General features: G+C 44.1%; 1 protein-coding gene across 1 annotated transcript; it reads right to left on the bottom strand.

Moving 5' to 3' along the window:
- Nucleotides 1-3,853: 3,853 nt before the first annotated feature.
- Nucleotides 3,854-12,574, bottom strand: CCNB1 (cyclin B1). The gene is made up of 9 exons (XM_044283125.1): nt 12,554-12,574; nt 10,852-10,974; nt 9,959-10,030; nt 7,375-7,548; nt 5,634-5,792; nt 5,098-5,334; nt 4,679-4,819; nt 4,337-4,447; nt 3,854-3,955 (listed from the first exon to the last, which is right to left on the bottom strand). The coding sequence occupies exons 1-9, from the start codon at nt 12,572-12,574 to the stop codon at nt 3,854-3,856; spliced, it is 1,140 nt and encodes a 379-aa protein (XP_044139060.1).
- Between the last annotated feature and the right edge of the window lie 14,690 nt (nt 12,575-27,264).

Below are 27,264 nucleotides of genomic sequence, written 5' to 3' on the forward strand. Positions count from 1 at the left end.
CACACCCCTTCTCATTACAGAGATGCACATCACCTAATATGCTTAATTGGTAGTAGGCTTTCGAGCCTATACAGCTTGAAGACAGACAACATGCATAAAGAGGATGATGAGGTCAAAATACTAATTTGCCTAATAATTCTGCACTCCCTGTAAGTGACCATTAAGAATGTGATAGATTACCAAAGACATCAGAAAATGGTCTAAACCAGCCTTCACCTCTGTCTAAAGTCAATATTATGGCCACACAGCGCTCATGAATGATATTTTACAACATCACAGCCTAGGTCTACATAAAAAACTCACTTCCTAATTATGTGGATTTTCTTTTCTTGTACTGATTGATAATTATGTTCTATTTGCTTTTCAGACTGAAAAGCGTGAAGCTAGATCTTGTTTGATCCTTTTACCAGAACAGTGCATTGTGGGAGCTCAGATGGGTTACACAGATAGATCTATGTTCTCATATGACACTGCAAAACCAGCCATAAATATGAATGAAAAGTTTTTAGATCAGAGTTTCATCACGTGTGTTTTGGTCAGTGATTGTGAGCCAAAACCAGGTGCAGATCTTTCCCTTATACCTTATGTCTGTGGAGGCTCCAATCCTGACTTTGGCTGGGGAGTAAATAATGTGTCTACAGGCAATAATGAAGCATGGTGGCGGTTCATTGAAAGCTTGGGGTGAATTTCTGCAAATTGAGTTGGGGATTTGGTCAGTATTAATGGTGTTCTCAATGCAGGCAGATACTTCTGCATTGTGCAATACCATCAGGGAGGGGGATTGGCTCCAAATGTATTCTGCAGCAAGATAACCTCCTCAAACATACAGCCAATGTCATTAAGAACCATCTTCAGTGTAAAGAAGAACAAGGAGTCCTGGAAGTGATAAGGCCCCCACAGAGCCCTGATCAACATTAGCAAGTCTACCTTGGATTACATTAGGAGACATAAGGATTTTGGCAAGCCTATATCCACAGAAGATATGCAGTTAGCTCTCAAAGTTGTTTGGAACAACCTCCATGCCGAGTTCCTTAAACTGTGTGCAAATGTACCTAGAAGAACTGATGCAGTTTTAAAGGAAAAGGGTGGTCACACCTAGGGGCTGACTGGCAACTTTTGGCCCAGGGGGCAAGTAACACCCAGAGGCCCACTGAGCCCCCCCTCCTGCTTTCCCATTTCCCCTGCCTCCTCCTGACCCCCCCTTGCCACTTTAGTCAGTCATGTAAATTACAACACAGGAAAACAAAATAAACTAGGGATGCTCCGACATATCGGCTGCCGAAAATTTAATTTTTGGTATAATGCCAAAAGTGTCATTTTCTGGCTGATACAGTTTTGCATCTGTGTATTCTCCTCCCCGCTAGGCGCTGCTCTGTGTCCCCCCCATGACACTTGATGACTTTGCAGAAGAAACTGTATATTGTGTGGCACAGTGTAGGCTATGTGTACAACAAACATATTTCATATGAAAACTTAGTTACTTGTCTTGACCCTTGGGGATCTCGGACACCACTTCAACACTTGGCCGGGGGCTCGGCGGAGCTGATGTTGCGTTTTATCCTAATGAGAAAAATTTCATAATAAGGATTTGGAGACGAGGCAGAGGGATAGCAGAGCAGGGAGAGGCTGGTGCTGCTACTAGGGGGCTCGAGTAATAAAGACCACCATAATGCCCCCCAGTAGAAAAAATGCTCCTTATAATAGACAGTGCACAAAATACCCCCTTGTAATGTCCCCAGTTGAGCTAATGTCCCCATAGTGCACCCCATATAATGGGCCAGGGGCTGAGAGGGCCCCCCATATATAATGGGCCAGGGGCCAAGGAATCTAGAATCCATGAACTGTTGGACATTTGTCTCCAGGCTAGGAGGAAGTTTATCTTCCTACTACCCTGGCATCATTTGGATTTCCCCGAATCAGATCCGACACTTAGGCCTCATACACAAAACCATAGATATTTTGCGCTCCTCAAAATACTGATGATGTCTGTATGCATTCTGCAGAATGAAACAGCTGCCCCCATGATAGAACTGTACTATCCTTGTCCGTAATGCGGACAATTACTTTTTTGGCAGAACGGAAACTGAACACCTGGAATAACTTGTTTTTTGTGGACCCATTGAAGTGAATTGTTCCGTATACAATCTGAAGACAAAAAACCTATGTTGTAGGCAGGTCCACATTGACAGCTTTAGTGTAGCAAAAACCCAGCAGAACCAAATATATACTACAGTGCAGCACAAAATACTGCTGCTCTTGCAACAGTATTCTACCACTGTCCTGAGGATGGTGAAACAGTTGAGTTCAGGAGGGCACCTACAGCTGTTGGTCAGGTGCATAAGTACCTGATGCTAACATTAATGCCAAGAGCATCAGATTATGTACCTGGCCACCAGCGGTGAGGCTTAGGTGCCCCCGTGGGAATTGGCCCACCAGGAAATTTCCCTGTAGAGTATGGCCAGTCTGCCCCTGTAAGTCTCCTATGAAATGAGCTAGAAAGTGAAACTTTATCTCCTGCCTTTTCCAAGATATCATCCAAAAAACTTAGTCACAAGGTATAATACAAAGCCTAACGAGGAGACATCCTCCAACCAATTCTTAACAAAGCCCCATGAGCAGAATTAGGGCTCATGCACAAACGTGTGCTGGCCCAAGCTACAGGCTTTAAATTGCAGTCTGCAATGCACTGACTGTAGGGCTGCCATAGGCAGGACCCATTCACAAAAGTAGTGCGTGCACGGACAGTGCTCTAGTGCTTCTGATCGGTGCCTGTTCTGCACCGCATCTCCCAGACCCATTTGAGTTAATGGGTCAGTATTCATACTACAGTGTGCACACTGCTGGTGTCCATATATAATGCAATACAGGCACAGCAGGGTAACGTCCATGTTGCACAAGTCCTTAGTATGAGGAGGAATGAGCAGAGCCTTACAGCAAAGGCACAAAAACTTTGGAAAAAGTTTGTAGTCAAATTTTTTTTCTAGATGGCTTGCTTCTAATCTGCCATTTTAACTGATTAGCTGGAACAAGTCATCAAAATGGCCCATAAAACCCCCAGCATTATCTTACAGCTGATCCTTGGACAATTAGAAGCATGACATCTAGTGGACATAAGTGCTGTTAAAACAAATTCCCATGCAAGTTAGTCTTGAAGCTTGCTGTGCCCTCATTCCACCCGTTTGCATCAATTGGCCTTTCCTTCAGGCACAATTCAGTCTTCTAATCTGGCAGCGCACACTTAGCGCCTGCATATTGATCCCCGCTATAGTGTACATGACTTCAGTGTGGATGCTGCTTTTATGGACGAGGTGATGCTCTGCCAGGAGGTAGCCTGCAATGCCCAAGTTGGCACCTGCTGAAGCCCGATATATGAAGGTGGGGTTGGGGAGGAATTTGAGATTAATGCACACGTGCAAGATCTCATAATGGAATTGTGCCTGAGGAATACAAGGCCATCAAAACATGAAAGGCGAGCACAGCAAGCTTGAAGGGCTCCCGTGTCTACTGCAAAAGATAGGCATGTCCCATCTTCAGCTGCATCTTGCAGATGACAGATGCATTGAAGTCAATGAATCTGTACTGCAAAGTTGTCCATACAGTATAATGAACAAGATAGCAATTTTTTTGCCAGAATCAGAACTACAACACTTCTAGTGTATGTGTTAAACTGCTTATTTATGAGTCTCCTGCTCAGCCAGAAAGGAACCCTACTTTAATTAAAACTTACATATGTAAGCCCAATGCAATTACAGCCACAAGACATTTTAAAATCATAAAAAAAGTTTATTTAAAATGTTAAGAGCATTAATACAGTGAAGAGCATTACTTTATAGCAGAGGCCAATTTACTATAGTTATGAGACATTCTTGGCCAAGTTCACCATGATCGTCGAGTTAAGTTGTGGTAGACAGCTGATCCTCATCTGATGACTTCTGGCATATTTGTCTCTGACAGACTGCAAGATAATACATGTAAAGTCAATGGTGTAAAAGGTCAGTGCCATCTTTATCCTAATGAGGGTTGCAGAAACATTCCATGCTCAGATGTCCAAGGCTCCGATATGATACAATATGCACAGAGCAACCATGTCTAGTCAGCATCCTTACCCTTTGAGAGCTGGTGCCCTCACCCTACAGGAATGAGGTTGTTTGAGAAGAGTGCGCAACTCACTAAGGGCATCTCATCATTTGCCCTGTAGTATGAGAGTTTATAGCAGCAATGATTTTAATTTATCACCGAATGTCCTGTGAATCTTAAACTTCACAGGACATTCAGTGGCAAGATGACAGACAGTCAGTCAACGCAACAGCATGAGCACATACATGCAGACACTTACCATAAACTTTGTAAGTCCTCTGTTGACTTTCAGAACATTCTTTGCCAGATGTTCCATGACTGGGACCAAAGAACTTTCTGTATAGACCATGTAGTGCTGTAGAGTTGGAGTCTGTTGAGGAAGAACAACTAGTTACATGGACTATATCACAAGCAGCATAGACTGCCATTATGAAAAGATTTTTTTTAGCATTAGACCAGGAGCTACAGAGTATGGAATATTAGACCATAATGTTGCAGTATTATACAGGTAGAGTGGCAATGCAAGCAGCCTTCTGTTCATAGAATGGAGGTAGCTCACTGACAGTCCTCAACCTAGAAGTCATTAGAGCATTCAGCTTACCCATTCACCACCATCTAGAACCTTCTGGGATAGATGGAAAGCCGCAGCTGCCACATGTGATGGTGGATAGTGAACAATGTCGTAGTCCAGCATAGCCAACTCTATCAGATACTTAGCCAAATTGTGCAGTGGAGCTTCCACCTAGAGGGAAACAAACACTAGTTAGAAGCCATTTCTGAACACTAAAGATGGAGCCCTTCATGTAATGTCTAATCCGACTGCCAGTTGAGATGTTTTCACCCATACAGTTGGCACCAGGCTATCTACATGCCTAGCTTTTTATATGAAGAAAAAAAAAAGCCAAGAGCTATGGTAGAAGTCACCTGGCAGGGTTGGAAGTTAAACCCAGAGCATGCCAATTTTTGGCCCAATCTGTTGTAAGACATGACACACCTGAACATTAGTAGTTAAACACTTACCTCACCAATCTTTGATGCTCTCCTCAAGAAGTGCAGAGGTAAGGGTTTTCCAATGTCAAAATTTAGCACCCTTAGGATCTGCATCTCCATGTTTCTGATCTGTGCCTTTGTGTAGGTGTGATCAGTCACAAATGCAAAGTCACCGATTTCTGGCACATAAATTTCTTCATATTTACAGGCAATGAACATTGCAGTCACTCCAGCCAGCTGCAAAAGCTTCTTTGGCACAGGATTCTCCTACAGGAGAAGCATTGCTGATTACTGTACAGTTACATAAGAGTAATTCTGCAACAATGTATCACATCAGCTGGGATACGATATTGTGGCTAAAGAGGACTTTAGATGGCATTTTTACAGGTTCTGTACAGTGCCTATTGTTGGCCCGGGCCTGCAGTTAAGCTAGAGTATAAGTGTCTGTGGTGCCCGAGGGTACAAACACCAGTATTAAACATTTACAGTAGGTGGGATTTTACAGTGGACAAAGGAGCTTTGGGTTACCCTGGCATGTCCTGTGGACTATTCATGACAGTGCTTACCTGCAGGAAGCGATCCAGAATAGAGACCGTCATAAACAGTGTCTCCTGCAGCAGTTTAAACCGCATGTGGACCTGCACCAGCCAGTCAATCAGGATGGTCCTCATGTTACCAGTGATCTCTTGTCCCTGAAGATAATTTGGCTTTATTGCTTGTCTAGCCTGGGAAGGGGAAAAAATAAATAGATATAATATACACTGAGCTGATGGCAAGAAGTAAGATGCCAAGCACTATTCTAACAGCAAGTACATGAAGACTGAAAAAAATTGCAGAGATGGTGCCACCACTGGGCATGTAATGTACAACTGAGGGGAAGTCACATTTAGAATAAGTGTCCATCTGTCTGCATCTCCATAATCAAATACTACTAAATAGAGTATATTGGTCAGACTAATTGGCCAAATGGTCCTTATCTGCCGACACATTCTGTTTGCATGTGGAAGTGTACCTTATATTTACGAATACATGGAGTTAGGGTTGTTTCCAAGTGTAATTTTTAATGACCTACCTACTAGGTCAGCGATTGTGAACCTTTTACAGACCAAACAGCAACCCAAAACCCACTTATTTATTGCAAAGTGACAACACTGCAATTTAACCTGAATACATGGAAGATATACTGAACTGTAGTACTTTATCACTTAGCTACAATAGCTTCCCTATACATTCAGTGTGCTGCCTGTGCCAATGAATGGCAAGTCTAAGTCATACTGGTATGTCAGTCTTATTCAGGGTGCAGGTGCCCACAGAGCTCCAAGTGCTGCCATTGGCACCCATGCAATAAGTTTGCACCACTGCTCTAGGTCAGTGTCTGATTGGTGGGTGGGGGGGGGGGGGGGGGGGGTCTGACACCTGGGAACCTGGCATATCACCTAAGGCACTGGTGCACAGTAGCCTTCTCCTAGGTTGTGTGATGTCACTGTGCTTGGTGAGCAGACAGAAGGCCATGGTGTTACTTTGAGCACCGATTCCCTCTCAAACTGATAGGTTTAAAAAAAATATATATATTTTAGTTCACTTACTCAGTACAGGCTGGAAGTTCAGTAGCCTCATCTCCACTTGAAGAGGTTGTTACACCCCAGTGATGCCATTAGATGAAGATCATTTGCAGTGGGCTAGCATTAGCCTTCCACAAAAAGCAGAGCCAGTCCTCCACAATTACATCTATGTGGTCTGTACAGCATGCATCAGACAAGCTTGTAACCCAGGCACTACTAAGACCTCCAGTAAAGCCCCCTTACTCTACTCATTCAGTTCTTAAGACATGACAGCCATCAGTTAGTGGCATAATGTCCATGATGTACATTACAGCAAGGGTGCTGGTCCTGCTGGGATGTCAGAACTGATGCCTGAAATGCACAGACATGATTGGAGAGCACTGGCTTTGTCTTGTATGGAGAGCCACTTCAAGGGAAGAATCTCCCTTGGCTGCAAGTGAACCTCTTCAAGTGAAGAGCCAGCACTGAGGGAGTTCAGGGCCAGTGGTCAGATGCTAGGTTGTGACTTCAGCAATTGAAACCACCAGCTTCCAGACTGTACTGAGCGAGATTAACTGTGTTAACATGGGGCAGATAGGGTAAGAAAATCTAAGGGACATAAGGAATAAGGGAAATCTTTAGCTCCTTGATAAACCCCTTTAGTAACTTTCAAAACAGGACCAGGGTTTGGGTCTGAAAAGTTTGTTACACCAAGTTTTAGAGCAGCAATATTAGTTCCGATTATCCAGTTCCACTCAGCCCCCACCTCCAAGTCCATGAGATAGCAGTAGATGTCTTTCACGTAGTCAGCACAGAGCATGGGGTTCTCAAAGTCCTCTTCATCTACATCCTTCACTTCAAGAGGTGCCTCTGAGAAAGCCTGGTTCTGCTCCTCCATAGGAGAGGCCCCAGATATTTCCATGGGGCTTGGAGAGCTCTGCTGATAACAGGAGCAAGTGTTTACAAGTCATAGGCAAACCACATTCAAACTGCCAAGTGAGAAGCACCAATTCTTAAGACACTGGTATCATGGTCCGACATAGGATTCTGGAGTTCTAGCAGTGCAATTACTTGGCTTATTTAAGTCATTTTTGCTGCATGCCTCTTCTGTGCAAACATTTGTTACTTTTAATTTTTATATTTTAAAAAGTAAAACATATTTAGTTAAAACTATAGACAATACACCCAAGACCAAGTTTCCCTGTCCAACTCAGAATAGGCAGCAGGTGTGTTGCTATGGCTGGGAAGGACAGGAACCCATCCTATCAAATATACACACTATTTGTAAAACCAGAAGGAAGTTGCATATACTCCTACTGCATCAAGTAGGTATAATCACCCAACAAAGAAGTCCTTTATAAAGCGATGTACAATAGTTAAATACACTTCATGATTCCATTTCACTTCCTAATTGATGACTATGATTATATTAAATAACATTTTTATTCAATTATGTGCAAGTAGATTGTTATATTCTTCATAATGTGAATAGTATAACCAATCATTTAGTTTATGAATCAATGCACACGGTTGTTAGAGAAAAGAATCCATGCACATAATGGCTAGTAGAAGAAAGTCCAATTTCATTCGTGAAACAATGTACGTGATGGTTAATATATTCAGATAGCTTGATCTGGATATAACTGATCAGTATTCATAGTGTACATATGTTCCTTATTCAATATAAATAGTGACTTGATCTGTCATTACCACTATGCTTTGTATACTGTTCCTCGTTATAGAAGATAAAATGTTACCACATTGTCGGTTTCTCCGGAGTGGGTCTTTCGCTTGAGCGGTATTCCACTCTTGACTACCCGTACCACTGCCGATGCGTACCCTTGTTCGGCATCCCACGTGGTTGGACTGTTTTGTTTCATCTAGACTACAGCACTCTGTTCCCTAAATGAGTTAGATCTTTACAAGGTTTCAAAGGTTAGGTTCCTTCACAAATCTGCATCATACTAAGGAACCTAGTAGTGAAACCTTGTAAAGATCCGAAGCATACTGTACCAAGTATAGCGGTAATGACAGATCAAGTGGCCATTTATACAATTTAGATTTAAGGAACATATTGTGTACACAATACAAATACTGATCAGTTATATCTGGATCAAGCTTTTATACTAATCATGTCCATTGTTTCATGAAATAAGTTGGACTGTTTCTCTAATAGCAATTATGTGCATTGAGTCATGAACTAAATGATAGTTAAATTTGTAATGCGAACGATCGTATGATCAATCTACCTAGACATATTTGATTCAAATTATTTTTTTATTAAATCATGGTCAATTAGGAAGTGAAAAGGAACAAAAAAAATTGGTGGTATTTATATTTAACATTGATTTTCCCTTTATAAAAAGGACTATGTTGAGTGATCATACCTACTGGATGAAATAGATGCAATTTCCTTCTGGATTTACCAACAGTGTTTATTTGATAGGATGAGTTCCTCCCCAGCCATAGAAACACCTGCAGCCTATGCCGAGCTGGACAGGAAAACATAATATCTTAGGTGTATTGTCTATATAGTTTTTAAATACGCATTGCAATTTTTTCTAGTGATTGAGTGCCTGTTAGTACATTTGATATACATTTCTTTAGAATTAGACTGGGGCAGTCTGATAACTGCATTTAGGTCCAGAAACCCAAGAGAGCCACTATACATTTATATGACTTTCAAAGTTATGCCACCATTCCAAAGAGAAGGTGGGATTAAGATAAAGTGGACAGGGCCTTCTGCAGCCCAGATCCACCATCATTCTACACCAGAAACAGATATCCAATATGGATTCCTCATGGACTGCATTCTTGCCAGCATTTCTGACAACAAAAATCTAGGATGTTGAGAGGCTTTAGAGAAATTATATACTCCTGCCATTTCCTGTGCTGCAAGACCTCCTTCTGTTTGTATGCAAGGCTGTAGCAGTGAAGGGCGTCTACAGCACGCAACTGCTGACGACAGCACTTGGCTCCAGCAGTCACATGGATTTACCTGCACATCACCGATTTATCCTCAGGAGCTCCTTCACTGCAACTGCACATTGACAGGGCCAGGCAATGACCACCTCACACTTGGCCCTGACATCTCCCAAAGTCTAAGTGAAGAGGGCGAGACTAGGTGTAATGGCAACACCCCTGTGGCTCATTTGCACACATTAAAAATGCAATTTCTCTCAGCAATGCTGCCACATATGAACATTGGACCAACACAGATGTTGTCAGCAGTCAAGCGCACATGTATACCTATAGAACTGGCTGACCTGCCCTTAAATCTAGGCTTCTCACAAGACATTCATGGAATTAGTCTGGTCACACTGGAAGGTGGCCATTGTAAAGATAGCTACCAGCTTTTCTTCCTTAGGAACATCTTCAGTGCCTGGGGCAGGTTTGATGGCCTTCTCCACAACCTTAACTTCCTATAATGAAGATATACAGTGCAGAGTTACCACAAAGACACAATATCATATTTGAATCTTTTCCATTCAGTGACTGCTGCTATGGAGCAAATAGTCAGTCTTAGGTGCACAAGCTCCAAATATACTTTAAATAGAGCTGTTTGGAAAGGGAGTCACCAAGGAGAGTGAAGCAATAGTCTGCAGATGCGCTCAGTGAAGTCTGTAGAGCAGACATGTCCAAACTGCAGCCCTCTAGCTATTGCAAAACTACAACTCCCAGCATGCCTGGATAGCTTACAGCTATTATGGCATGCTGGGAGTTGTAGTTTTGCAACAGCTGGAGGGCCGCAGTTTGGACATGCCTGCTGTAGAGGAAAGAACTAAATGGAAGTTTTTAATAAAGACCAAGTGAAAAATGTTCAGCCTAAAAATAATGAGTAGATCTCAAAAATGTCCATAGCCTTTAAAGGAGTTACTGTAAACACGAATTGCTAATGAGCCATCCTCAGGATAGGTCATCATTATCACTTCACGGGGGGGGGTCCCAGCCAGCACCCCCAATCAGCTGTTTCAGGGAGCCAGCTCCAGGCAGCTTTCCTAGCACAGGACCACATGTCATAGCAGCTGTGCCTAGTATTGAATGGGGCTGAGTGTCAACTAGGCCATGTGACATGGCTTAGGAAGGGGCCGCAGTGTGCTGGCCTCTAACAGAGGGGGGGGGGGGGGGTGTCAAACCCCCAATCTGACATTACCTATCCCAAGGATCAATATAAGCTCCCGGAGAACTCCTTAAAAAAAAAAAAAAAGCGCAGATTTAGCATGATCAGGGACACTATACTTACCATCTTCTCAGCCATTTTAGTTCTCATGCGGTTTCCAATGTCTCCAAGTGCATTTCTTGGCCGTGGTCTGGGAACTGCCTTCTTCCCAGCAATATCCATATTGTCAGCATTGATACGCATGCTCTGGAAACATTAAGCCAGAAAGTAGTTAGTTACAGCAGAGAAGTAGCCTTCACATGGCTGTGCAGTGGACACGCAAGGCAATACAGCTTTAATGCTGTGTTCCAGGCTCCCGATATTGTCCTCAGGATGGGTCATTGATACCTAATCGGTGAGGGTCCGACATCCAGCGCTCCCACCAGTCTGCTGTTCCCTGCAGCCTCCGCCACTGGAACCAACACGGAATGGAGCAGGAAGCACAGCGCCGTTCAGAGTCTAGTGGCCGGACTGTGTTACTGCAGCTTATTGAAGGGATGCTGAGCCACAGGAGTCCTGCATGGCCACTACAGCTTGAAAGAAGCGGTGCCTCCTGCTCCAGTCACAGTGCAAGATAATAGTGAAGGTCCATGCAGGATCCTGCTTTTCCTGTGTAGAGATACTTGCATTGGGCAGACAGCAACAATACATTAGAGCAGTGATCGCCAACTTGGGGTTCTCCAGCTGTTGCAAAACTAACATTAGGGAAGAAATAAGATAGGCCAAGGTTTGTTAGTGTCACACCTGGGGTAGCCACACTGCAACTTACCTGAAAAGGTGACAGGGGAGCTTTAGAAGAACGGCAAGATTTGTACCAAAACAGCCACACTTCTGGCATAAAGTCCTCAGAGTAAGCCAACCAATAGTTGATAGAGTCGGGGGGGAAACCCCTGCACCAGATTTATCTTCCAGTCTGAGCCCCTACAATAAGTCTGGTGCAGGTCTACACGTATATCACCTACAGGGTCGGCCTGGTCTCCAGCCCCTGCGCTGGATCCACTGAAGATACATACAGGCGCTGGCCTCTACAGAACTGCAGTGGATCCACAGCAGCTCACATTTGTCATGCCTAAAACAAGCATAGAAAATGTAGGGAAGGGTCAGCACAAAGAACCCACATACTGCAATATGCACCACAAATACTGACATGTTACTAACTAGCTTCCCTCCATGTACCATAAAAAAAAATTCCATGTTATTAAGCAGAATAGTATTATAGTCTGCAGACATTCAGTTGAAAAGGATAGGAAAGCCTCATACACAACAATACACGTTTTTTCACTGTCCACAAATTGGAGGATCACAGCCACCATTTTTAGACTCTAGAGATGCCTTAGCCTAGACTGCAAAACAGACAAGTTTTTTTTGCTGGCCACATCTGAACCACAAAAAAATAAAAATAAAGATCAGATACAGACCAAACATGCAGCCATGTGCATGAGCCCCTAGTTACTGATATACCACTACAATTAGTGCTGCCATGGATGTTCTGCCCATGTGTTGATGGTTACAGAAAGCAGCTCAGGCCCATAGTAAAGAAAAATAAGCAGCCAAGTCACTTAGTGAACTTCTGAATAGTTTCAGTGGTGCAGCCTCATGTCTGTACTTCCTAAGTGCCATAAATGCCTACAGAGGAGCACAAGGCCATCACTGCGTCACACATGCATGCACCAAACCTTCACCCTCGTATCCCGCTGAAGTCAGGACCCACAGCAGCAATCCAAGGACCACAAGTCAGGACTGTCCAACTTGGCCCTAGACATTTTGGAGAACCCCCTCCACTTACCCTTGTCATCACAAATTCCATGCTTGCTGTTTCTGACCAGACTCAGTGCACACAACCTGCTGACTGCACGGCTGCTGCTGGGGGTTTTAATCCTGGACACTGGCAGCTGATTGGCTGAGAGCTCAATAATTAGCAGCTGCAGCAATTTATAGCTGATTTTATTTTATTTTTTTAATTAAATTTAATTAAATTTAATTTTATATAATGGACAGAGAAGCTGTATCTGGTCTCAGTAATTTTCTTATTCTATGATTAACGTTTGGCTTTAAAAAACTGTAAAAAACCTACACATGTGGCCGCACTTTAAAGTTTTAGTTCATATGGATTTTTATTATACTGAAACTGCTCCATAGGCCTCATGCACACAACTGTCAGTGGTTTGGCTTCAGTGGCCGATTTTGCTTCAGTTGTGTTTCCTTGCTTCTTTTTTTTTTTTTTTGTCTGACAGGGGGAAAAAAAAAGGAAGGTTAAGGCCTTATGTACACAACAGTATTTTTTCACGGCCCGCAAAACGGGGTTCCGTTGTTCCGTGATCCGTTTCCGTTTTTGTTTCCGTGTGTCTTCCTTGATTTTCGGAGGATCACCAGACATGAAGGAAATAGAAGAAAAAGTCAAGTTTGCCTTGCAAATGATAGGAAAAAAAACTGACACGGATCACAGACACGGATGACAATCTTGTGTGCCTCCGTGTTTTTTCACGGACCCATTGACTTGAATGGGTCCGCGAACCGTTGTCCGTGAAAAAAATAGGACAGGTCATATTTTTTTCACGGATTGGAAACACGGATCACGGACGCGGATGACAAACGGTGCATTTTCCGAATTTTCCACGGACCCATTGAAAGTCAATGGGTCCGCAGAAAACCACGGAAAACGGTACAACGGACACGGAACACAACAACGGTCGTGTGCATGAGGCCTAATGAAAAGTGTAATTTTATTGCACCAAGGTCTTGTAGAAAAAAACGGACATGGATGACATACCAGTTGTGCATCCGTTTTTTTTGACGGACCCATTGACTTGAATGGGTCCGTCCTTCGTTTTCCACTGACAAGAATAGGACAGGTTATATTTTTTTGACGGATTGGAATCACGGATGCGGAGAAAAAATTGACGACTATCAGTTTTTTTTTCACAGCTCCATAGAAATCAATGGGACCTCCGCTAAACTGTGAAAAATGACGGAACGGACGCGGATGCACACAACGGTCGTGTGCATGAGGCCATAATCAGAGAAGAAAATGCCTAAAATCTGCCTCCTATTGTTTTCAGTGGGAGGCACTAGAAGCATCCTATCCAATCTTGCTATGGTTTTTCAACACCAGCGCTGAGACCACAGCAGGTGGCCACAGGTTTCCACAGGCTAAATTTTCTTTAGATTTTTCGTGCAAGAATTTTGCTTGTGTGAACATCCCCTCAGGCCCCCGACACACATGAAGTTGATCACTTTTTTTATATGCTGCAAGCAGTTTTTATGGTATTTTTTAGTTACTATTTTTTCAAAACAACTGCATAAACTTTTTTCCCTGCTGTTGTATTCCCTATAAAGAAGGCGATAAAAGGGCAAAAGCATCAACATCATGTATTTTTAAGCAAATGCCAGAGACCTTGAATCGTTGTATAATTAAAGAAATTCCGGTACCAAGAAAATAAAAAAGTGTCCTACATTTGATGTTTCTCATAGACTCAACTAACATCTGGAGCTGACATACTTTTTTCCGTCTAAAATAACGGCTCTCACACAGAAATGACTCAAACATGCAAAATGAGCATAATGAATCCGTTTTTTACAGGTTTTTTTTTATTCTTTATTTTTCTGTTCTTCTGACAGATAGAAGAACAGAAAAATAACAGTGATGTGAACTCAGCCTTAGGGCTCATGCACATAAACGTATTTTCATTTTAATTCTTTTGCAGGCCGTATGCAGAACCATTCATTTCAATGGGTCCACAAAAAAAAAGTTACTCAGTGTGATTTTCGTTTCCGTATGTCCTTTCTGCAAAAAAATAGAACATGTCCTACTATTGCCCGCGTAACGGACAAGGATAGGACTGTTCTATTAGAGGCCAGCTGTTCTGTTCTGCAAAATACGGAATGCACATGGTCGTCATCCGTATTTTTTGCGGATTCGTGTTTTGCAGCTCAGTGTGCATTCCGTTTCCATATGTCCGTTCTGCAACAAAAATATGGGGCGGAATTGGAAAAAAAACACAATTCTGCTACAGTTCACTTCATTCTCCAGGTCAGTACGATTACAACGATACCACATTTGTATCGTTTTTCTTGTGTTTCAATGCTGAAAAAATAAAAACTTTGTAAAAAAAACATTTTTAAATTTTTATTGTAAGGCTTCTTTTACACGGGCGTTCCGGATTTGCTCCGGATGCATCGCATGAGCATTGCGGGAATTTGGCACGCAATTTCAGTCAGTTTTGACTGCGATTGCTTTCCGATGTTCAGTTTTTTCCGCGCGATTGCAATGCGTTTTGCACGCGCGTGAGAAAAAACTGAATGTGGTACCCAGACCCGAACCCGGACTTCTTCACTGAAGTTCGGGTTTGGGTTAGGTGTTCTATTCATTTGGCAGGTCCTGAAAGAAGAAGAAAGAAGACATGCCGGCTGCGAGAACAAGAGCATGAGGTGAGTTAATTTTTTATTTAATTTTTTTTTTAACCCCTCAAGCCACATTTTAGTAAGCATTCTGTATTAAGAATTCCATTATTCTCCTTTATAACCATGTTAGAAGGGAAAATAATACAGTAAACTGACTTTTATCAATTTACTAACATCATCTCCTAGCAACCATGCGTGAGCATCGCACCGCATCCGCACTTGCTTGCGATTTTCATGCATCCCCACTCATTTCTATGGGGCCGGCGTTGCGTAAAAAACGCAGAATATAGAACATGCTGCGATTTTCACGCAACGCACAAGTGATGCGTGAAAATCACCGCTCATCTGCACAGCCCTATAGAAGTGAATGGGGCTTAACCCCTATAACTTTTTTATGTCTATGGAGCTGTGTGAGGGCTAATTTCTTTGTGGTTCTATCTGTACTTTTAATTGATACCATTTTGGGGTGTGTAAGACTTTTTTAAATTACCTTTTTACTCAAAATTTGGGGGGAGGTGAATTGACAAAAAATGGTGAATTGGCCATTTAGATTTTTTTGATTTCTTTAACACTGTTCGCCGTATGGATTAAATATTTTTATATTTTAATAGTACTGGCATTTTTAATTGTTAATTTTGGGGAAGAAAGGAGGTGATTTGAACTTGTCCAAATTGTATTAGGGCTCATGCACATGACCGTATGTATTACGGATCTGCAAAAAATATGGATGACGTCCGTGTGCATTCCGTATTTTGTGGAACGGAACAGTTGGCCCCTAAAAGAATAGTCTTAACCTTGTCCGTTATGCGGACAATAATAAGACATGTTCTATGTTTTGTGGAACGGACATGTGGACATACGGAAACGGAATGCACATGGAGTAACTTTTATTGAAATCAATGGTTCTGCACACGGTCCGCACAAAACCCCGAAACGGACGCAGAAAGAAAATACGTTCGTGTGCATGAGCCCTTATGGATAAATATCCATCACAGAACACAACACTTAGTGTATTCCAGTGCTGCCACCTGCAGGCCTTTATTGGAATATACTAGTGATATATACTAGTGATAGGCATCAGAGCCTTAAGAACACTTTGGCCTATCACTAGCGTATAACAGCTTCCCCGATCTCATCTGGGGGAGGCTGCTGCAGGCACGGGAGCAAGCTGCTTTCAGGATTTTCACCACTCAGATGACCATGGCATCTAAAGGGTTGTCTGCTATCGGCCTTATGGCCAATCGCAGACATTAGCTTTGGGCCTTTAAAGTGACAACATGTACAGTGGAGTTTTTCAATAGGTTAAAAGGAAGCCAGAAAGACAAAAATACCACCTAATAAACAAAAACTCCAGAAGCAAAAACACTTCTGTGTCCTGTGTTTCACATTTCCCATAGACCTTCAAATAACATCTTGAGGTGGCAGTTTTACTGCCACTAAAAACACAAAATTTCAGACAGACTCTAGAAAAAAACCTATGTGTGAACCCACCTTGACAAGGGGAAATGGAGTCCAGCTGAGGTCAGTGATGGCCGCAATGGTCAATGTGATGTCATCGCTATACTAAACAAAGCATTAGTGCACTGGGACGGCAGTGGGGTTTACCAGGTGACTACTGCGTCTTTTATTTCATTCAATTTCCCCTCCTTGGGTAAATTTTACCACATCTTAGAAAACTGCAAGGAAAAAAACCTATGTGTGAACCTACTCCTATGGTGCTTTGTTCTGACTCGTTTAGAGCTGTTTTCACACCTAAACTCCAGAATATTTCTGGATTATCAAGTCCAGAGACTTACTTTTCACACACATAGCCTTACCCCGGAGATGTTCCATGTCGGGTGCGTTTGCACTATAGAGAAAAGGTTCCAGGTGCCTACGGACGGGAACTTTAGGCATGGCTCACTGTGATTTTGTGGGACATTTAGGCCTCATGCACACGGCCGTTGCTTGGCTGTTTCGAGCATTGGGGGCCGCGACTTGCGGTCCCCAATGCACGGGTAACACCTGGGCAGCTGCCGCAGACGACTCCAGACATGTAGCTATAACCTCGGAGATGTTCCATGTTGGGTGCGTTCCCACTACAGAGGAAATGTTCCAGGTCCCTAGGCAAGGGGTGGGAACTTTAGGCATGGCCCACTGTGATTTTGTGGGACATTTACTGCTGTTCTATTTTTTTGCGGTGCGGAGGCATGGAGAGAAACACCACGGAAGCGTTCCATAGTGCTTCCGTGTAGTTTAAGTGAATGGGTCCACATCTGTGATGTGGGGTGCACACAGACCGCAATACGGGCATAGCCTAAGGCTCCATTCAGACGTCCGTAGTGGATTGCAGATCCACAATACACCCAGCCGCCACCCCCAGGGCTGGCCTTAGGTGTTCAGGCGCCCTGTGCGAACGAATCTTGTGGCGCCATACACAAAGAGGAAAACAATCTTTGTAACAAACATTTTTTTTTTTTATTACAGATAATTTAAGTGCAAGTGCAAACAAGTACAATCATACGCAGTGTCACCCATAGCCAGTCTCCTGCCCCCCTTAATCATACCCTGTCACCTCTGCCCAGTCCCCTGCCCACCTTAATTATACCCTGTCACCTTTACCCAGTCCCCTGCCCTGCTTAATCATACCCAGTGTCACCCTTACCCAGTCCCCTGCCCCCCTTAAATTAAGGGTGACAGACACTGGGTATGATTAAGGGGGCAGGGGACTGGATAAGGGCGACACTGGGCATGATTAAGGGGCAGGGGACTGCTATGGGTGACACTGGGTATGATTAAGGGGGGCAGGGGACTGGGCAAAGGTGACACTGGGTATGATCAAGGGCCTTATAATGTGCCAGTAAAAAGGGACCCCCATAATGCCCCCCCATCATGTGCCAGTATCAAGTGCCTCTCTCCCCCCCCATGTCCCAGTATCATAGTGCCATCTCGCCCCCCCCAAAGTGCCAGTATCATAGTGCCATCTCTCCTTCCCACCCCCCATGTGCCAGTATCATCGTGCCAACCCCCCATGTGCCAGTATCAAGTGCCTCTCTCCTCCCCCCACCACATGTCCCAGTATCATAGTGCCACCCCCCCCCAAAAGTGCCAGTATCAAGTGCCTCTCTCCTCCCCCACCACATCTCCCAGTATCATAGTGCCACCCCCCCAAAAGTGCCAGTATCAAGGGCCTCTCTCCCCCCCCCCACATGTCCCAGTATCATCGTGCCATCTCCCTCCCAAAAAGTGCCAGTATCAAGTGCCTCCCCCCTCCCCCCCATGTGCCAGTATCATAGTGCCATCTCCCCCCCCAATGTGCCAGTATCAAGTGCCTCTCTCCTTTCCACCCACCCCCAATGTGCCAGTATCATAGTGCCATCTCCCCCCAATGTGCCAGTATTAAGTGCCTCTCTCCTTCCCACCCCCCCCATGTCCCAGTATCATAGTGCCATCTCGCCCCCCCCAAAGTGCCAGTATCATAGTGCCATCTCTCCTTCCCACCCCCCATGTGCCAGTATCATCGTGCCAACCCCCCATGTGCCAGTATCAAGTGCCTCTCTCCTCCCCCCACCACATGTCCCAGTATCATAGTGCCACCCCCCCCCCAAAAGTGCCAGTATCAAGTGCCTCTCTCCTCCCCCACCACATCTCCCAGTATCATAGTGCCACCCCCCCAAAAGTGCCAGTATCAAGGGCCTCTCTCCCCCCCCCACATGTCCCAGTATCATCGTGCCATCTCCCTCCCAAAAAGTGCCAGTATCAAGTGCCTCCCCCCTCCCCCCCATGTGCCAGTATCATAGTGCCATCTCCCCCCCAATGTGCCAGTATCAAGTGCCTCTCTACTTTCCACCCACCCCCAATGTGCCAGTATCATAGTGCCATCTCCCCCCAATGTGCCAGTATTAAGTGCCTCTCTCCTTCCCACCCCCCATATGTGCCAGTATCATAGTGCCATCTCACCCTCCCAATGTGCCAGTATCAAGTGCCTCTCTCCTTCCCACCCACGTGCCAGTATCATAGTGCCATCTACCTCCTCCCAATGTGCCAGTATCAAGTGCCTCTCTCCTTCCCACCCACCCATGTGCCAGTATCATAGTGCCATCTCCCCCCTCCCAATGTGCCAGTATCCAGTGCCTCTCTCCTTCCCACCCACCCATGTGCTAGTATCATAGTGCCATCTCCCCCCTCCCAATGTGCCAGTATCAAGTGCCTCTCTCCTTCCCACCCCCTATGTGCCAGTATCATAGTGCCAGCCCCCCATGTGCAAGTATCAAGTGCCTTTCTCCTTCCCCCCATGTGCCCGTGTATCATAGTGCCATCTCCCTCCTCCCAATGTGCCAGTATCAAGTGCTTCTCTCCTTCCCACCCACCCCCATGTGCCAGTATCATAGTGCCAACCCCCCCATGTGCCCATGTGCCAGTATCAAGTGCCTCTCTCCTTCCCCCCATGTGCCAGTATCATAGTGCCAACCCCCCCCATGTGCCAGTATCAGGTGCCAACCCCCCTCCCCCCATGTGCCAGTATCAAGTGCCTCACGCTCCCCCCATGTGGCAGTAACAGTCGGGTATTTAAAAAAAAAAACACTTACCTCCACGTCAGCGATGCGATGCAGCCTTTTCCGGCCTGTGTCCCGCGCTGTATGTCCATATATGGAGTCAGTGCTTGTGTATTTCAGAAAAGTTTCTGCTGGGACTCAAACCCACAACCTTCTGTATCAGAGGCAAGGCACTTAACCACACAGCTATAAGAGCTGCATAGCAACTGACTGAAAAAATATGAGACTTCTACTGTAGACTCATTTATAGCTTTGATAGCTAGTGTACATCCATACACATGACAGCTGCCCCAGCTGTCATATAGAGATATAGCAGTGCTAGGTGTGTTGCGGCAGCTGTCATGTGTATAGATGTAGCAGAGCTGGGTGTGCTGGGGCAGCTGTCATGTGTATAGATGTACACTGGCTATAACAGCTATAACAGAGCCTACTGTCATATTTTCTCAGTCAATGTCTAAGCTGTGTGGGTAAGTGCTTTGCCTTTGCTACAGAAGGTCGTGGGTTCAAATCCCAGCAGACACATCTCTCCCTCTACTGAGCACGGCAATACAGATGACTATGCCTGGGATTTGAATCTCGTATGAGGAGTGTGCAAGTTGTGATACAGGCAGGGTGTCTATAAAGTAGTAAGGGTGCTGCTAGGAGGTGAGAGAAGGCCTCCCTTCTGTCGGTGCCGTCGGGCGCCCCGTAGGCCAGCCCTGGCCACCCCCATAGAAATGCCTATTCTTGTCCTCAATTGTGGACAAGAATAGGACAAGTTCTATTTTTTTCCGGAGCCGAAGACCGGAAGTTTGGGAGCACACTCCGGAAATGCGGATGCGGAGAGCACATAGTGTGCTCTCCGCATCCATTCCGTCCCCATAGAGAATAAATGTGTCCTCACCGCAAATTGCGGAACGGATGCGGACCCACTATACGGACGTGTGAATGGAGCCTTACTGTGTTTTCACACATGCGCTCACTTAGACAAAACTCGGATTTGTTACTAGGGCTCTGGACAGAAGAAGTCTGGTAAAGACCTGGGATATTGTGGATGTTTGCGCACACATATACAGTACAGACCAAAAGTTTGGACACACCTTCTCATTCAAAGAGTTTTCTTTATTTTCATGACTATGAAAATTGTAGATTCACACTGAAGGCATCAAAACTATGAATTAACACATGTAGAATTATATACATAACAAAAAAGTGTGAAACAACTGAAAATATGTCATATTCTAGGTTCTTCAAAGTAGCCACCTTTTGCTTTGATTACTGCTTTGCACACTCTTGGCATTCTCTTGATGAGCTTCAAGAGGTAGTCATCTGAAATGGTCTTCCAACAGTCTTGAAGGAGTTCCCAGAGATGCTTAGCACTTGTTGGCCCTTTTGCCTTCACTCTGCGGTCCAGCTCACCCCAAACCATCTTGATTGGGTTAAGGTCCGGTGACTGTGGAGGCCAGGTCATCTGGCACAGCACCCCATCACTCTCCTTCATGGTCAAATAGCTCTTACACAGCCTGGAGGTGTGTTTGGGGTCATTGTCCTGTTGAAAACCTGTTGAAAAAAAAAAATGATGGTCTAACTAAACGCAAACTGGATGGAACTGCATGCCGCTGCAAGATGCTGTGGTAGCCATGCTGGTTCAGTATGCCTTCAATTTTGAATAAATCCCCAACAGTGTCACCAGCACAGCACCCCCACACCATCACACCTCCTCCTCCATGCTTCACGGTGGGAACCAGGCATGTAGAGTCTATCCGTTCACCTTTTCTGCGTCGCACAAAGACACGGTGGTTGGAACCAAAGATCTCAAATTTGGACTCATCAGACCAAAGCACAGATTTCCACTGGTCTAATGTCCATTCCTTGTGTTCTTTAGCCCAAACAAGTCTCTTCTGCTTGTTGCCTGTCCTTAGCATTGGTTTCCTAGCAGATATTCTACCATGAAGGCCTGATTCACACAGTCTCCTCTTAACAGTTGTTCTAGAGATGTGTCTGCTGCTAGAACTCTGTGTGGCATTGACCTGGTCTCTAATCTGAGCTGCTGTTAACCTGCGATTTCTGAGGCTGGTGACTCGGATGAACTTATCCTCCGCAGCAGAGGTGACTCTTGGTGAAGTGACTGGTGACAACTGCACCACGTGATAAAAACGTATTTTTAAAGCAAGTTTTCACACTCTGCTGAAGTCAGTGGAGAGAAACACACCTCGGGAGGAATTTATCAGGAGGGGGAATTTTTGAAGTCCGTTTTGTTTTTAGTCGTTGATGTAAATTGCGACAACCTTAAACCTCACAAGTCGTTTGTCAAATCTTCATAAATAACACATTTGTTTACAAATACTACTTTTTGTCACCCAAAAGTCGAAGACAGTTGGCAGACACCTAATTAACATAGCAATGCCCACATCATCAGTCACTTTTCAAAGCTGGAGAGAGGTTCCTCAAAAATGGGTTGGATGATGCTTTTTGAGTACTGCAATTAGATCTGCCTGTGGACCATAACCTGTGGTCACATTATGGGCGTAGTATTTATACCTGCTGTGAGTCATATATGGGTTTAACTAGAGTCACACCAGAATTTCCATATAAATCAGGGATTGTTTCATTACAGACATTGGTGGCATATCACTGGGATACACCAGCAGGGGTCCGATCATTATGATCATGTCCAGTGGCAGATAATAGGGACGTTTGGGGCGGTAGCCCCAGGTCCGACATCAGTCGGTCCCAAATGCACACAATGCATTCAGCAGTGTTGAGTACGTCGGTGTCCCCCTAAGCTGCGAGGCCTAGAGTGGCCACTGGCTTCACCCCAGAAAGCCGAACCACACTGGCCACACCCCTGCTCCGTGAAGCCACTCTCCCATCGCCGGCATTAAAAACGGTGGGGAGCTGGGGGGAGCCATGTCTGCGGGCTCTAGTGACTGACTGGTGGTGAGAGAAGCCTCAGTCGCTATGTACAGTAAGGTCCATAAATATTGGGACATCAACACAATTCTAACATTTTTGGCTCTATACACTACCACAATGGATTTGAACAGAAACAAACACAATGTGCTTTAACTGCAGACAGTGAGCTTTAATTTGAGGGTATTTACATCCAAATCAGGTGAATGGTGTAGGAATTACAACAGTTTGCATATGTGCCTCCCACTTGTTAAGGGACCAAAAGTAATGGGACAATTGGCTTCTCAGCTGTTCCATGGCCAGGTGTGTGTTATTCCCTCATTATCCCAGTTACAATGAGCAGATAAAAGGTCCAGAGTTCATTTCAAGTGTGCTATTTGCATTTGGAATCTGTTGCTGTCATCTCTCAAGATGAGATCCAAAGAGCTGTCACTATTAGTGAAGCAAGCCATCATTAGGCTGAAAAAACACAGCAAACCCATCAAAGAGATAGCAAAAACATTAGGCGTGGCCAAAACAACTGTTTGGAACATTCTTAAAAAGAAGGAATGCACCGGTGACCTCAGCAACACCAAAAGACCCGGAAGACAACGTTAAACAACTGTGGTGGATGAGCGAATAATTCTTTCCCTAGTGAAGAAAACACTTTTCACAACAGTTGGCCAGATCAAGAACACTCTCCAGGAGGTAGGTGTATGTGTGTCAAAGTCAACAATCAAGAGAAGACTTCACCAGAGTGAATACAGAGGGTTCACCACAAGACGTAAACCATTGGTGAGCCTCAAAAACAGGAAGGCCAGATTACAGTTTGCCAAACGACATCTAAAAAAAAGCCTTCACAGTTCTGGAACAGCATCCTATGGACAGATGAGACCAAGATCAACTTGTACCAGAGTGATGGGAAGAGAAGAGTATGGAGAAGGAAAGGAACTGCTCATGATCCTAAGAATACCACCTCATCAGTGAAGCATGGTGGTGCTTAGTGTCATGGCTTGGGCATGTATGGCTGCCAATGGAACTGGTTCTCTTGTATTTATTGATGATGTGACTGCTGACAAAAGCAGCAGGATGAATTCTGAAGTGTTTTGGGGAATATTATCTGCTCATATTCAGCCAAATGCTTCAGAACTCATTGGACGGCGCTTCACAGTGCAGATGGACAATGACCCAAAGCATACTGCAAAAGCAACCAAAGGGTTTTTAAGGGAAAGAAGTGGAATGTTATGCAATGGCCAAGTCAATAACCTGACCTGAATCCGATTGAGCATGTATTTCACTTGCTGAAGACAAAACTGAAGGGAAAATGCCCCAAGAACAAGCAGTAACTTAAGACAGTTGCAGTAGAGGCCTGGAAGAGCATCACCAGGGATGAAACCCAGCGTCTGGTGAGGTCTATGCACTCCAGACTTCAGGCTGTAATTGACTGCAAAGGATTTGCAACCAAGTATCAGAAAGTGAAAGTTTGATTTATGATTTTTATTCTGAAGAAAAAAAGGATTGGTTGGTCCAGCTTGTATTCGTGGTAATCCAAAGCTTTATTCAATATTCAGTAAAATCCAGGTACAGGAATGCAGGTCTACATGTTTCAGGCACAATAAAATCCTAGCCCTTACTCATGACATTTTCCAGTACACTGCAGAAAGTTTTTATAGAGAGGAGGGAGGGACTGACTTTCTCACCTGAGGTAATCAGGCTGAAGTTCAACCACTCCCATCCCATCCACAAATCAACACTCCATTAAAAGCATACCATAAATTTATGTGATTTATAAAAACATAAAAAGACATAGCAATGACATATTCAGAAAAAAATATAGTAATGATAACGGAACTAGGTGAGGAAAATGAGAAAGGAGGGATACTATATGATCAATAGTTAGAAGATCAATATTGTAGGATGAGGTCAAGTTTTTTATTCAGACCATGGGGTTGGCGACTTTCTAACTGGAAAATCCAGTAGGATTCTCTATTCAGAAGTTTGCGTTTTCTGTCACCACCTCTTAAAGGTTTTTTGACTTTTTCGATACCTTGTGCTGACATATATGAGACATCCCCACCATGCACTGTGGCAAAGTGGAGACTTGCCGCAGATACATTGCGATTTGCATGGTGCGGTATGTCTGATATATGTTTTCTAATGCGCGTTTTTATGGCATTTGTTGTACATCCTATATATTGCAGCTTGCATTTGGTGCATGTTATGCAGTAAATGGCAAAGGTGGTGTTACAATTGAGAAAGGAGTGAATCTTAAAAGTCTGGCCATTAACAGTAGATTCAAAATTCTGACTGATTTTCATGTATTTGCAACAAATACAAATGGAATGACCACATTTGTAGTTCCCCTTTGTGGATAACCAAGTGCTCTGAGTAAGCAAGATTTGTCATTTCTAAAGAGGGAAGGACTTACTGAGCTGGCTATGGTAGGTGCTTTTTTAGCTGCACATTTTACGCCTTTTTGTGCCATTGCTGCCCATGCCTTGTCGCAGGCCAGAACCGGAAAGTGTTTTTTTACAATATTACAAATTTGGGTGTACTCTTTGCTATATTGTGTTACAAAGATATTTTTTCTTTCATGATTCAATGTCTCTCTGATATTGTGACTGTGTTTTTTCACATTAGTAGTTAATAATGAATTTCTGTCAATGTTTGATACCTCTCTATTGCATTTGTCCAACATTTTTTGTGAATAAGCCCTATGTGTCAATCTTTTAGTAATGTTTTCTGCCTCTGTTTTGTAGGCTGACTCGTCACTGCAATTCCTTCTGGCTCTAATTAATTCTCCCTTAGGTATATTCCTGATGGTATGTGTGGGATGGCATGATTGTGCATGCAGTAGTGTATTACCAGCTGTTTGCTTTCTGTGTGTGCTGGTGTATATGGAGGCTGTGGCGGAGTCCCCCCTGAGTCTGAGATCTAGAAATTCGATGTTATTCATACTGTGTTGAACGGTAAATTGGATACCATTTACACAGGAATTCAGATAATCCGTGAACAGCGGTACGGCCGCCACATCGCCCGACCAGATAAAAATCAGGTGACCCGCTCCCCTCCTTTCAACCAGAATTGAAAACTCTATTGATGCATGGTTTCAACTTGGGCATTCTTAGCCAAAAAGATCAGGATTATATTTTTGTTGCCTTTCCTGTTACCCCTATTCTACATGCCCTACCAAAAGTCCACAAATTAATTTTTCCACCTCCCCTGAGACCAATTGTCTCAGGCATAGGGTCCTACTCTGAACGTCTCTGCCAGTGGGTTGACTCGTTACTGCAACCTTTGATCCCCAACATTCCTGTTTTTTTAAGGGATACCAAATCAGTTCTACAAGCGATACAGGAGCTTGAATGGTCCCAGAAATATTCTTGGGTCACTGCGGATGTAATTGCACTTTACCCTAGCATCCCTCATAATATGGTCCATACCTCGCTGGTTTGGTTTTTGGAAAACTTTGGAAATTTCTCTGTGGTGCTATCAGAGTATGTGGTGGCTGTGGTGGACTTCCTACTGAGACGAAATTATTTCATGTTTGATGGAAAGTTCTTCCTGCAGACATCAGGGGTGTCGATGGGGGCCAAGTTCTCTCCCTCCATCGCTAATATTTTCATGGCATGGTGGGAGAGGAGCTTTCTCCTCATCGACACCAACCCCTTTTCGGATCACGTGAGGTGGTATGGCCGTTACATCGACGACCTGATTTTTATCTGGTCGGGCGATGTGGCGGCCGTACCGCTGTTCACGGATTATCTGAATTCCTGTGTAAATGGTATCCAATTTACCGTTCAACACAGTATGAATAACATCGAATTTCTAGATCTCAGACTCAGGGGGGACTCCGCCACAGCCTCCATATACACCAGCACACACAGAAAGCAAACAGCTGGTAATACACTACTGCATGCACAATCATGCCATCCCACACATACCATCAGGAATATACCTAAGGGAGAATTAATCAGAGCCAGAAGGAATTGCAGTGACGAGTCAGCCTACAAAACAGAGGCAGAAAACATTACTAAAAGATTGACACATAGGGCTTATTCACAAAAAATGTTGGACAAATGCAATAGAGAGGTATCAAACATTGACAGAAATTCATTATTAACTACTAATGTGAAAAAACACAGTCACAATATCAGAGAGACATTGAATCATGAAAGAAAAAATATCTTTGTAACACAATATAGCAAAGAGTACACCCAAATTTGTAATATTGTAAAAAAACACTTTCCGGTTCTGGCCTGCGACAAGGCATGGGCAGCAATGGCACAAAAAGGCGTAAAATGTGCAGCTAAAAAAGCACCTACCATAGCCAGCTCAGTAAGTCCTTCCCTCTTTAGAAATGACAAATCTTGCTTACTCAGAGCACTTGGTTATCCACAAAGGGGAACTACAAATGTGGTCATTCCATTTGTATTTGTTGCAAATACATGAAAATCAGTCCAGAATTTTGAATCTACTGTTAATGGCCAGACTTTTAAGATTCACTCCTTTCTCAATTGTAACACCACCTTTGCCATTTACTGCATAACATGCACCAAATGCAAGCTGCAATATATAGGATGTACAACAAATGCCATAAAAACGCGCATTAGAAAACATATATCAGACATACCGCACCATGCAAATCGCAATGTATCTGCGGCAAGTCTCCACTTTGCCACAGTGCATG

Source organism: Bufo gargarizans, chromosome 1 (genome assembly GCF_014858855.1).
Source record: "Bufo gargarizans isolate SCDJY-AF-19 chromosome 1, ASM1485885v1, whole genome shotgun sequence".
In the NCBI taxonomy this organism is placed as follows: domain Eukaryota; kingdom Metazoa; phylum Chordata; class Amphibia; order Anura; family Bufonidae; genus Bufo; species Bufo gargarizans.